The sequence below is a fragment of the Chlorocebus sabaeus genome, chromosome 20 (assembly GCF_047675955.1).
Source record: "Chlorocebus sabaeus isolate Y175 chromosome 20, mChlSab1.0.hap1, whole genome shotgun sequence".
NCBI classification, from domain to species: Eukaryota; Metazoa; Chordata; class Mammalia; order Primates; family Cercopithecidae; genus Chlorocebus; species Chlorocebus sabaeus.
In genome coordinates, this window is record NC_132923.1 from 99128973 (window position 1) to 99142348 (window position 13376).

At 47.4% G+C, this 13376-nt stretch overlaps 1 protein-coding gene across 1 annotated transcript in view; it reads left to right on the plus strand.

Annotated features, from left to right (window-relative positions):
• Window positions 1–13376, plus strand: part of INPP5B (inositol polyphosphate-5-phosphatase B) — an 81727-nt gene that overhangs the window by 14917 nt on the left and 53434 nt on the right. Inside the window, 2 exon segments of the mRNA XM_037997307.2 lie at window positions 635–898; window positions 901–1014. Of these exon segments, the coding sequence (XP_037853235.1) occupies window positions 635–898; window positions 901–1014 (378 nt within the window).

A 13376-nucleotide genomic window follows, 5' to 3' on the forward strand; every position in this document is an offset into this window, starting at 1 on the left:
GGAATAATAGGCCGGGGGTGGTGGCTCACGCCTGTAATCCCAACACTTCGGGAGGCCGAGGCGGGTGGATCATGAGGTCAGGAGATGGAGACCATCCTGGCTAATATGGTGAAACCCCGTCTCTACTAAAAATACAAAAAATTAGCTGGACATGGTGGCACGTGCCTGTAGTCCCAGCTACTCGGGAGGCTGAGGCAGGAGAATCGCTTGTATCCGGGAGGCAGAGGTTGCAGTGAGCCGAGATCGCTCCACTGCACTCCAGCCTGGGCGACAGAGCGAGATTCCGTCTAAAAAAAAAAAAAAGAAAGAAATAAAGAAAAAGAAGAAAAAAAAAAGAAAATTGGGATAATAGTTTCCTCCTTCATAAAAGGTGTGTTACGAGGAGTAGGAAGATAATATTTACACGAAGCACAGACCTTGGCACATAGTTACCGTGAGGTTCAAGGAATGGCAGTAGTCTCTGCCTTGGAATAGTACTTTTGTGTTCACAATTATTCTTGCAGTTGAACCTTAGTGTGCACAGAACCCTTCTGTGCTCGAGAGGTAGAGGGCTGGAGTCTCTCGGGATAATACAGTCATGCAGAACTAGCTCATCAAGCCCGTGGCTCAGTCCGCCCCCTTTGTTCCTGCACAGGCTTCGATCCTGCGACCCGGGATCCTGAATTCCTGTGGCTGTCTCGGTACAGGTGCGCAGAGCCGGAGCTGGAGCTGCCAACGCCGCGCGGTTGTAACTCGGCTCCAGGCACCTGGCCAGGGTACGCGACAATTGGCGGAGGCAGGTATCCGTCTCGGAAGGAGCCGTGGGGATTGGAGGAGACCCGCCCACAGGGGGCGGGCTCCGTTCTGTTTTGGGGCGGAGCGATGGAAAAGACAGGCTTTCGATTGATGGAGAGGGCACATGGGGCGGGTTCTTCTGGGGGCGGAGCGCGCGGGGCGGGCGGCGGGATGAAGAGCTTGAGGAAGCAGACAGGGAAATGTCTGCCGCCGCCGGCTCCAGGGAGTGCGACTCTGCAGGTCCGGCGGGCGGCGGGAAGCTGGGCTTGGGAGCTGGGCCGGGGGCGGCGGTGGGCCCGGCCCTTGGGTGGGCAGGGTCTGCGGTTTGGCCAGTGGACGCACGGGGCGAAGACCAAAGTCCTGGTGGCCCTCCGGAGGCGGGGACACTGGGGCAGAAGTTCTGTGATGTTCTTCTCAGGCGGGCGTGACGAGGGTAGGCGGGTGGGAATGGGGTACTCGGGAATCCGGAGGCTGGGGTTTTAGTAAAGCCCCGTTCCGAACTCGCTGTGTGACCTCGGACCACTCGCTGCCCCTCTCTGGGCCTGTTTCTCCATCTCAGCTTGCTCTTCAATCCTAACCTTCCGAGTTTGTCGCGTGGGGGGTGGAGGAGGGGGTTGCACTGCCTATGAAAGAGCCTTCCTTTGGGTGAGGTATGGTATGTGTTGGGGCTCTGTCCGTCCTCGGCCCCTGTGATGATAGCGGGGTGCACAGGGCTGGAGTCTTGGGGAGTCCTGTCTACTCTGGGACCAGAGGTCACGATGAAGTTACAGGTTATAAAGGGACTAGGTTTTTCCCACCCAGCTGTTGGGATAATGGGGAGCACAAAAGGCCAGTTGCTGAGCAGGAGCTTGTCGTTTGGAGATGGGGGGCTGAGGGCTGAAATTTGGGTGAGTCCGTGCTCTGGGAGGACCTGCAGACCTGTCTTTTTTTGTCTAGCTCCGGGGTTTTCTGCAAGGGCCCCTGGTGCTTTTTTCCCCTTGGGTGTGTCCGTGAGGCTCCATTTATGTGCGAGCTTTGGCATGACCCCTAGTACCTATTTGTGACAGTCATTTACCAGCAATGAAGAGCCTGTCAAGTAGCTGTGTAAAGTGTGGGCCAGCACTCCACTTGCTCTTACAAGGCTTGGAAACTATGAGGGGCAGGGAGGAGTGGCATGTTGCACAAGAGTTTGTAAAATGAGAGGAAACGAGGTGAGCAGAGGACTTCCTCAGTGCCTATGTTTCTCCTTCATTGCAGCCACCACAAGGTGCGATTGAAGCGCCTGATGGTGCTGATAGTTTGCATCTTCCTTGGGCTTATCTCAGAGTTCACTATCGCTTGAGTTTCCATGACATTCTGGGCTATGGTGCTGGGACGGGTGAGAGTTTAAGAGCACATCATCTCCTTGCCCCTTCACAAGAGGCTGCCAGAATCCACACAATTGGCGGAGGACAAAGCCAGTGGCAGCAGAAAGAGGTGGGTGCTGTGTTCTCAGCCAGTACACCAGAGCCAGGCCATGCAGGCACTTCGTTCCCTTAGTCTTCTATGAGAAGTCAGGCCAGCCAGCTCTGAAACCAGTTAGCTGCCCGGAGTAAGAAATGTTGAGGGATTTCAGTCTTTCATTTCCTTTCAAAAAACAGACTAGCCATATGCTGGAGAGGAATTATTGTTAAGGTTTCGGTTTTATTTTTATTGTAAAATAATTTGAAAGCTGAGCGTGGTGGTGCATACCTGTAGTCCCAGCCACTTGAGAGGCTGAGGTGGGAGGCTTGAGCCCAGGAGTTCGAGGGTGATGTGCACTATGATTGATCCTGTGAATTAGCTGCTGCACTCCAGCCTAGGCAACATAGTGAAACTGTCTCTAAAATAAATAAAGAAATAGTTTAAACAATTTTGTCAGCCAGGCACCGTGGTGGCTCACGCCTGTAATCCTAGCACTGTGGGAAGCCACGGTGGGCGGATCATCTGAGGTCAGGAGTTCGAGACCAGCCTGGCCAACATGGCGAAACCCTGTCTCTACTAAAAATACAAAAATTAGATGGGTGTGGTGGTGCATGTCTATAATCCCAGGTACTCGGGAGTCTGAGGTAGGAGAATCGCTTGAACCCGGGAGGCAGAGGTTGCAGTGAGCTGAGGTCGTGCCACTGCACTCCAGCCTGGGAGACAGAGTGAGACTCCATCTCAAAAAAAAAAAAAAGAAAAAAAATTTTGTCTTTTCGTAATACCTACAGTAAGTGGGATGACACTTTCTTTCTTTTTTTTTTTTTTGAGACGGAGTCTTGCTCTGTCACCCAGGCTGGAGTGCAGTGGCACAATCTCGGCTCACTGCAGGCTCCGCCTCTCGGGTTCATGCCATTCTCCTGCCTCAGCCTCCCGAGTAGCTGGGACTACAGGTCCCTGTCACCACACCTGGCTAATTTTTGTAGTTTTAGTAGAGATGGGGTTTCACCGTGTTAGCCAGGATGGTCTCGATCTCCTGGCTTCGTGATCCGCCCGCCTCGGCCTCTCAAAGTGCTGGGATTACAGGCGTGAGCCACCGCACCCGGCCGGGGTGACACTATTAATTGCTAAGTTGTTCCTGCTAAAATTGGTAAGAAATGGTATCAAGCTCCCCAGTTCTAGTTGGGTCATCTCTGTTTCCAGAGTTATTCTGGCCTCAGAGGAGAGTTACATCTTCTATAACAGGTAGGAAGAACCCTTTGGGCTGCCTCTGGTTGTTGATACAGGCTCCAAGGGAAATAGAGTAGTAGATTTGTTTTTTCCTATATGCGTATGACCAAAGTCCCCACTTCTTGATAGCCTAGAGAACCCAAGGCAAACGGTTGCTTAAAAATGCTGTTTCTGGCCAGGCGCGGTGGCTCGTGCCTGTAATCCCAGCACTTTGGGAGGCTGAGGCGGGCAGATCACAAGGTCAGGAGTTCAAGACCAGCCTGGGCAACATGGCGAAATCCCGTCTTTACTAAAAATATAAAAATTAGGCCAAATGCGGTGGATTATGCCTGTAATCCCAGCACTTTGAGAGGCCGAGGCAGGCGGATCACAAGGTCAGGAGATCGAGACCATCCTGGCTAACACGGTGAAGCCCCGTCTCTACTAAAAATACAAAAAAAATTAGCTGGGCATGGTGGCGTGCGCCTATAGTCCCAGCTACTCAGGAGGCTGAGGCAGGAGAATCGCTTGAACCCAGGAGGCGGAGGTTGCAGTTAGCTGAGATTGAGCCGCTGCACTCCAGCCTGGGTGAGACACCATCTCAAAAGAAAAAAAAAAAAACCCCAAAAAACAAAAATTAGCTGAGCATGGTGGTGGGCACCTGTATTCCCCACTACTTGGGAGGCTGAGGCAGGAGAATCACTTGAACCCAGGAGGTGGAGATTGCAGTGAGCCAAGATCGTGCCATTGCACTCCAGTCTGGGCGACAAGAGCAAGACTCTGTCTCAAAAAAAAAAAAAAGAAAAAATGCTGGTTTTGATGCACGGCAGGAGAAACAAGGCACCCCTCAGGAGCTGGCCGTCTGACGGGGAGGAGTCTGATAATACATAGATAGAGGTAAGAGAGTATAGGGTTGGCCCAGCAGGACAGCGTTCCTTGTAGCGTGAGCCAAGGGCACAGAGCACCTTCGAGGCCCAGGTATTTTGGGGGATAGGTGAATCTGGTCTTCGTTCCTTGCCTTTGCATTGGTAGAGATAGGAATGATCTTTGATGATGCTTTCCAAAATGTCCTTTCTTGTCTTTGATTTGTCTCTGCTGAATTCAGGAGTGTTAGGTTGAGCTTGGTAGAGATTATAGTAGAAAAATGAAATGAAGCTAGTTTCAGACTGGAATCCATGTCTTCGGGTTCAGACCAGTGTCTAGGAGCTAAGTTGTGGTGTTGAAGTGAGGTAATGCTTCTGGTTGAGTGGCAGCCTGTTCAGTTGATTCTCTTGGCCTCTTCAACTGCTTCAGGTGCAAGTTGCCAAGCCCAACTTGCACTGACATTAGATTGGTAGTTGAATCTGTAGATTGGTAGGAGTCTTTCTGCTCCTTCACTTATTTAACTGCTTTTTTTTTTTTTTTTTTTTTTTTTTTTTTTGAGATGGAGTCTTGGGGTGTCACCAGGCTGGAGTGCAGTGGCGCGATCTTGGCTCACTGCAACCTCCGCCTCCCAGGTTCAGGCAATTCTGCCTCAGCCTCCCGAGTAGCTGGGACTACGTGCACACCCCCACCCCCAGATAGTTTTTGTATTTTTAGTAGAGACGGTGTTTCACCATGTTGGCCAGGATGGTCTCCATCTCTTGACCTCGTGATCCGCCCTCCTCGGCCTCCCAAAGTGCTGAGATTACAGGCATGAGCCACTGCACCTGGCCTAACTGTTCTTAATATCTTTTTCTTTTCTTTTTTTTTCTTCCTAACCACTAGATGACCAGGGATGCTGTTAACTTCCTTGTGCAGCTGTTTCTTTCCTTAAAAAGAGTGAAGTCTGATTTGGGAGAAATGCCTCATTATTTCCAGCTAGCAACTGAAGTTGCTCTTATTCAGAAAACCCCATTGAGGATCCTGCACAGGGCCTAGTACTTATCCGAGTCAGTCTGTAAAATGTTCACCTGCATTGCATCCTGGGTACATGCAGAGACCTGGAGCTGTGTTCTGGAGGATTTTGAACTATGCACTAAAAAGGAAATGGCTACTCAGAAGTCCCACGGGGGCCATTCTGGGCTATTTTAACAAAGCAGTAATAGCAAATACATTTTGGTTTTTTTAATCCAAAGTTGATTAGAAATGAGCCAGCTTCGCTGGGCGCGGTGGCTCACGCCTGTAATCCCAGCACTTTGGGAGGCCGAGGTGGGCGGATCACAAGGTCAGGATTTCAAGACCATCCTGGCCAACATGGTGAAACCCCATCCCTACTAAAATAAAATTAGCTGGGCATGGTGGTGTGCGCCTGTATTCCAGCTACTCGAGAGGCTGAGGCAGGGGAATCGCTTGAACCGGGAGGCAGAGTTTGCAGTGAGCCAAGATCGTGCCACTGCACGCCAGCCTAGTGACAGTGAGACTCCGTTTCAAAAAAAAAAAAAAGAGAAATGAGCCAGCTTTGTAGTAACTCAAATTTAAAAGGAGATGTGTTATAAGTATTTTTTCTTCTAGACCCAGGAAACAAAGTATTAAAAACTATCTGGCCAGTGAAAGGAAATGAATGCTATTTATATCTGAGGGTAACATGAAGGGTAACCTAGTTTACCAGAGTAGAAGCCAGAGAGCATGTTAGCAAAATAGCCCTGGGTTGGTTTTCTCTCTCACTGTCTCTTTCATCTTGTTTTATCAGTACTAATAGGTAAAACTTGTGTGACCAACATATCCTTTTAGCATTGAGAAAATAAATTTGCTTTTGTTTATCTTAGAGTACAAATATCGCCCATAATTTCCACCTTTGTGGGAAGCTCTGCAGGCTCCTAAGTAACTTATTTTAGGTCACTTTGTTTCCTTAAACAAAAGAGAACTGTATTCGTTTTTCTTCTTCCTTTTGTTGTTCCCCTCTCCATTTTCCTTCTTTGTGCCACTTAACCCAGTTTTTTGTTTCTAGTACAAGAGAACCCCCTAAAGATTCTTTTTTTCTTCTGAAAACAGTTTGTTTTGGAATTCTACAGTGATTGTTGAGAGCAAGTGAGGTGACCCACAAACACTCAGAAGTGGAGCTTTGAACAGAAAAATCCTCAGGGAGGGACAGTTCAGAAAGAGGGAGGCATCAGTATTTATCAGAGAAAAGTTACTGTACTGTTGGAGGATAGATGCTAGCTGACTTGCATGTTTTTCTTTGCTACTTAAAATACACTGTTAGCCTGGCACAGTGGTGTGCACCTGTAGTCCCAGATACTTAGGAGGCTGAGGCGGGAGTCTTTTTTTTTTTTTTTTTGAGACGGAGTCTCGCTCTGTCGCCCAGACTGGAGTGTGGTGGTGCGATCTCAGCTCACTGCAAGCTCCGCCTCCTGGGTTCACGCCATTCTCCTGCTGCAGCCTCCTGAGTAGCTGGGACTACAGGTGCCCGCCACCTCGCCCGGCTAAGTTTTTTGTATTTTTAGTAGAGACAGGGTTTCACCGTGTTAGCCAGGATGGTCTCGATCTCCTGACCTTGTGATCCACCTGCCTCGGCCTCCCAAAGTGCTGGGATTACAGGCGTGAGCCACCGCACCCGGCCTGAGGCGGGAGTCTTATTTGAGGAGTTCCAGACCAGCCTGGGCAACATAGCGATATCTCTGAATTTAAATAGATAAACATATAAAATAAATTACACTCTAACAGTTTTGTTATTGGTGATCCATACATGAACTGAAGCTAGCAAATATGAATGAGAAGAGACTTTCTTGGAATGCCAACAATGAGAATTTAAACAAAGTGGATGTCAAGTGGCCTGGACATTTTTCTTTTTCTTTTTATCATTGTTCCTTGGTGCACTATTACTTTCTGTTTTTGTTTTTATTTATTTTTATTTTTATTTTATTTATTTTTTGAGACGGAGTCTCACTCTGTCACCCAGACTGGAGTGCAGTGGTGTGATCTCTGCTCACTGCAGCCTCCACCTCCTGGGTTCAAGCAATTCTCCTGCCCTAGCCTCCCAAGTAGCTGAGATTACAGGCATGTGCTACCATGTCTGGCTACTTTTTGTATTGTTAGTAAAGATGGGGTTTCAACATGTTGGCCAGGCTGGTCTTGAACTCCTGATCTCAGGTGATCCGCCTGCCTTGGCCTCCCAAAGTGCTGGGATTATAGGCATGAGCCCTCATGCCTGGACTAATTTTTGTATTTTTGGTAGAGACAGGGTTTCACCATGTTGGCCAGGCTGGTCTTGAACTCCTGACCTCAAGTGATTCACCTGCCTTGGCCTCCCAAAGTGCTGGCATTACAGGTGTGAGCCACCATGCCCAGCGTCTTTTGTTTTTAGAGACAAGTGCTGCCCAGGCTGGTCTTAAACTCCTGGCCTCAAGTGATCCTCCCGCCTCTGCCTCCCAAAGTACTGAGATTAGAGGCATGAGTCACCACGCCTGACTTCTTTGTACAATATTAAACATGTGTCTCAACTTTCCTCTTATGTCTTTAAAATGGGAGTGAATGTTTGCCTCCTGGAAAGTCACACAGGACTTAAGCAATGCTAAATTATTTAGATGTGCTTTCATTTGGGAAATACAATTAGAAATGGAAAATGCAGGCCAAGAGAGGTGGCTTATGCCTGTAATCCCAGCACTTTGGGAGGCTGAGGTGGGCGGGTCACTTGAGGCCAGGAGTTTGAGATCAGCCTGGCCAACATGACAAAACCCTATTTCTACTAAAAATACAAAAATTAGCCCGGCTGGATGGCATGTGCCTGTAGTCCCAGCTAGTCAGGAGGCTGAGGCATGAGAATCGCTTGAACCCTGGAGGCGGAGATTGCAGTGAACCCAGATCGCTCCACTGCACTCCAGCCTGGGCAACACAGCAAGACTGTCTCAAAAAAAAAAAAAAAAAAAAAGAAAAGAAAAAGAAAAAGAAATGGTAAATGCTCACCTCGGAGAACTGAGAACCTGGCTGCTGTCTTCAGGGTCTATCCTAGGGGGATTTCTTCTGATGAGAACTGCATTGGCTGGGTGCAGGGGCTCACGCCTGTAATCTCAGCACTTTGGGAGGCTGAGGTGGGTGGATCACCTGAGGTCAGGAGTTCGAGACCAGCCTGGCCAATATGGTGAAAACCTGTCTCTACTAAAAATACAAAAATTAGCCAGGTGTGATGGTTTGCGCCTGTAATCCGTGCTACTTGGGAAGCTGAGGCAGGAGAATCACTTGAACCCTGGAGACGGAGGTTGCAGTGGGCAGAGATCACGCCACTGCACTCCAGCCTGGGCAACACGGAGTCGCCTGGGCTCCGTCTCAAAAAAACAAAACAAAACAAAACAAAAAAGAACTGCACTTACTCCTTTCCTCCCTCCATTTTCATATTTCTGAATGCAATCACTAACAACCTCAGGGCATCCTTGACTCTTCCTTCTGCTGTCATGTCTAATAAGCAAATTCTGTTCATTTTTTTTCTGCAGTGTCTCTCCTATCTACCCACATTTCAAAATCCCCATCATTCATGTTGATATCCTCTTAGCTCAACTGTTACAGTAGTCTTCTTGTAAGTCTTCCCAACCTCAAGTTTCCCTTTCCCTTAGGGATCTCCTTAGAACATAACTTTGATCGTGTTTTACTGTTTTATATGTGAACTGGAATATTGTACCACTCCCTGTTGCCTATAGAATAAAGTTCAAATTCCTTGGTGTAGTGGTCAAGTCCTGCACTGACTGACCTCAACCTGCTTCTCTGGTCTTATCTGCTACAAGTTGTCTTCATTTCCTTTTACTTCAGAATTCACTGGTTATTGTTTCTGGATAAAGCCCTGTACTTTTTCACCTCTTTATTGACTTCTCATTCAGCTACATTTTTGTAAGCTTCAACTTGCTGCTTTTAGCATTTTGCATTCTCTCTCTTTCCCAAATGACAGCCGAATGCCTTGTACATCAGTAGGTGCTCAAAAAATCTCTATCTCTGGTTGAACTGTAGAGACCCATACGGTTTCTAGCCTGAGGTGCTTTGTGGCCTGAACAGCTCCTGCCCCGTTCCTCTTTGAGCATGCTCTGCGTCTCTGCATTGCCCTCCCCCCTTCCTGGTTTGCTCTTGCCCACTTCTCTTTTAGCTTTATCACCAGACCACAGACAGTTCACAGAAGGCCCGCTGAAGGGAAGCCTGAGAAGGAAAAATTCAAGTCATCTCTCCAGGGGCCTATCACCGCTAACCAACCTGTTGCTGTAAAGTAATTGCACTGTCGTCTTCCTCCTTGAAAGCTAAACTGGTCATATTTAGTCCTTGCCAGCCTAAATTGGATTTGCACAGGGTGCAAACTGGATTTTCAGTCTAGCGCTTACAGGTTTGCTTGGCATGAGATGTGTTTTTAGAGATGTCTGTGTTTATTTTATTTTATTTTATTTTTTGAGACGGAGTCTCGCTCTATCGCCCAGGCTGTAGTGCAGTGACGTGATCTTGACTCACCTCAACGTCCGCCTCCCAGGTTCAAGCAGTTCTCCTGCCTTAGCCTCCCAAGTAGCTGGGACTACAGACGTGTGCCACCATGCCCGGCTAATTTTTGTTTATTTTTATTATTTTAATTTTCATTTTCTTGAGACAGATTCTAGCTCTGTCACCTAGGCTAGAGTGCAGTAGCGTGATCTCGACTCACTACAACCTTCACCTCCCATGTTCAAGTGGTTCTCCTGCCTCAGCCTCCCACATAGCCAGGACTACAGGTGTCTGCCTCCACACCCAGCCAATTTTTATTTATTTTTATTGTTTTGAGACAGTCTTGCTCTGTTTCCCAGGCTGGAGTGCAGTGGCGCAATCTCGGCTCATTGCAACCTCCACCTCCTGGGTTCAAGCAGTTCTCCTGCCTCAGCCTCCCGAGTAGCTGGGATTACAGGCACCCGCCAGCACGCCTGTTATAGGTGCCCGCCAGCACGCCTGGCTAATTTTTGTATTAGTAGAGATGGAGTTTTGCCATGTTGGCCAGGCTGGTCTTGAACTCCTGACCTCAGGTGACCCACCTGCCTTGGCTTCCCAAAGTGCTAGGATTACAGGTGTGAGCCAGTACACGGGGTCTTTATTTTATTTATTAATTAAGAAAATTTCTTTTTTTGTATTTTTAGTAGAGAAAGGGTTTTACCATGTTGGCCAGACTGGTCTTGAACTCCTGACCTCAGGTGATCCTCCTGCCTCAGCCTCCCAAAGTGTGGAGATTACAGGTGTGAGGCACTGTGCCTGGCCCTGTGTTCATTTTAAATAATAGAATCTATGACACTCCTTTTTAAAGCTATGAGATAATTGAGAAATGTAAAATAAATGAAAAAAGAAAACTAAACATGGTTATTTAACTTTGAAGAAAGTAACAAAATAATTTGGGATGGTGGCGAAGCTGAAATGGAAAAAAATGTTTTTTTTCCATTCTTTTTAATGCCAGGTGCCCTGTGTTATGAATGTCACTCAAGAGTTACCTGCCCTGTGTATTATGTGCTAGGTAAACACTTAGCTCCTTTTTGTCATAAGAGTAAAATCCAAACTCCACATGGTGTTTGAAGTCTTACAGCTTAGCCTAAATTTACTACTGTTGTTATCATTATTAGTAGCACTTGCCATTTATTAAGCACTTACTTTGAGTCCATGGGCCTTACACTGTGTCACAAAAGTTCCATAAGAGGATCTCTACTTTTTTTTTTTTTTTTTTGAGACAGTTTTGCTTTGTTGCCCAGGCTGGAGTGCAGTGGTGCGATCTCAGCTCACTGCAAACTCTGCCTCCTGGGTTCAGGCCATTCTCCTGCCTCAGCCTCCTGAGTATCTGGAACTATAAGTGCCCGCCACCACACCCGGCTAATTTTTTGTATTTTTAGTAGAGATGGAGTTTCACCGTGTTAGCCAGGATGGTCTCGATCTCCTAACCTTGTGATCTGCCTGCCTCGGCCTCCCAAAGTGCTGGGATTACAGGCGTGAGCCACCGTGCCTGGCCGAGAATGTCTATTTTTCAGCTGGGAGATTGAGGCTTAGAGAGGGTAGGTAACATGCTTGTAGTCACTCACCTGGTCATTGGCGGAGTTGAAAATAGAACTCAGGTCACACTTGAGCCCTAGGTCACACTGGAGCCCTAACTCTTATTCTCTTCTTCTTCTTTTTTTTTTTTGAGACAGAGTCTCACTCTGTCACCTAGGCTGGAGTGCAATGGTGCAATCTCGGCTCACTGCAACCTCCGCCTCCTGGGTCCAAGTGATTCTCCTGCCTCAGCCTCCCAAATAGCTGGGATTACAGGTGCCCGCCACCACACCCGGGTAATATTTGTATTTTTAGTAGAGACAGGGTTTCTCCATGTTGGCCAGGTTGGTCTCGAACTCCTGACCTCAAGTGATCTGCCTGCCTCGGCCTCCAAAAGTGCTGGGATTACAGGTATGAGCCAACGCGCCTGGCCACACTCTTCTTTTGTATCCCTAGTGCTTCTCAAATAAAACTTTTCCCTACTTATTTATCCTACTTATTATTACTTGTTTCCAAGCATATTATAATGCCCTATCTTTGTGTTTTGGTGAAGTTATTTTCTCTGCTAGAAATGCTTTCTGAGCCCCTCGTTTGCTCCTCGGTGATATAGTTTATTGGTTGAGAACACAGACTCTTGGCTCAGATTCCCTAGGTTTGAACCCTGGCCGTGTGCCATTTACTACTGTGTGCTCTTCGGCAAGTTATTTAACCTCTCTATGTATATCTCCTGGTCTGTAATGTGGATGTAATAACAACACCTACCTCATATAGTAGTTGTGAGGATAAAATATATGTAAAGTGATTTAAACAGCACTCGATGTGCAGTAAGCCTTAAGTATTTGTTCTTTTTTTTTTTTTTTTTTTTTTTTTTTTTTTTGAGATGTAGTCTTGCTCTGTTTCCCAGGCCGGAGTGCAGTGGCATGATCTTGGCTCACTGCAACCTCTGCCTCCTGGGTCAGGTGATTCTTGTGCCTCAGCCTCCCGAGTAGCTGGGATTATAGGCTCCCGCCACCACGCCTGGCTAATTTTTTTGTATTTTTAGTAGGGACGGGGTTTTGCCATTTTGGCAAGGCTGGTCTCGGACTCCTGACCTCAGGTAATCTGCCCACCTCGGCTTCCCAAAGTGCTGGGATTACAGGCATGAACCACTGCACCTGGCCAAGTATTTGTTTTTAATATTATTAATATTTTTAATACTATCGTTGTCATCATCAACAGAGCCTGACTTGTATTCTAGGTACTTGGATCTAGACTGGTTTATTTCCCCATGAATTCTTTGCTAGTGTGGAAGGCCCTGTCTCAGACTTAGAGAGCCTGGGGATTGTCCCCCTGGTGGTGTGTGCAGGGCATGATGTGCTGGCAAGCATTGAACCTACTCACTTAATCCAATCAGTTTGAACTGCCAGGTATTTTGAATTACATGGTTTGCAGGGATTTTGCTCACGTGGTTTTGCAGGTTCTTCCAGGATGCTGGAAATGGGATGCATTGCAAAGTCTGGTGACTGAGAAGATAGAAGGGGACACCTCCTCCTAGACCTGTCTAGTAGGTTCTCAGGAAGGGTAGGATGTGATCTCCACCCAGCAGTGACAGCCACACTCCCACATATCCTGTACAGACTGTGCTGATACTTTTGCTTGGTTATCCAAACAGATTTAAACCTTCTCTTCACATCATACTCACCCCTGGGAGTTTATAGTTTCATTGATGATGTTGTCCTCATGTATGGAAAATGGGAGGCTGTGGGACTTTGGAGTCAAGCAGATCTGGGTTTTAATGTCAGCTGCACCATTTACTGGCTCTATGTCCTGGAGCATGTCTGCTGTCTGCTCTAGACCTCAATATCCTTATTTGTAAAACAAGGCTAATAATCAAACACAATACATGAAGCATTGAACATAGTACCTAACTATGAGAGGTACTTGATAAATGGTAGTCATCATTATTAAAGCAGTGGGGGATTAGGAATGATGGAGAAGAGGGAAAAGAACAGTTCCTGAATGTCTGGTGTGTACCAGGCATTGTGCTAGGTTCGTGACTCATGTAGATTGTATTTGTTTATCCTTTTGAG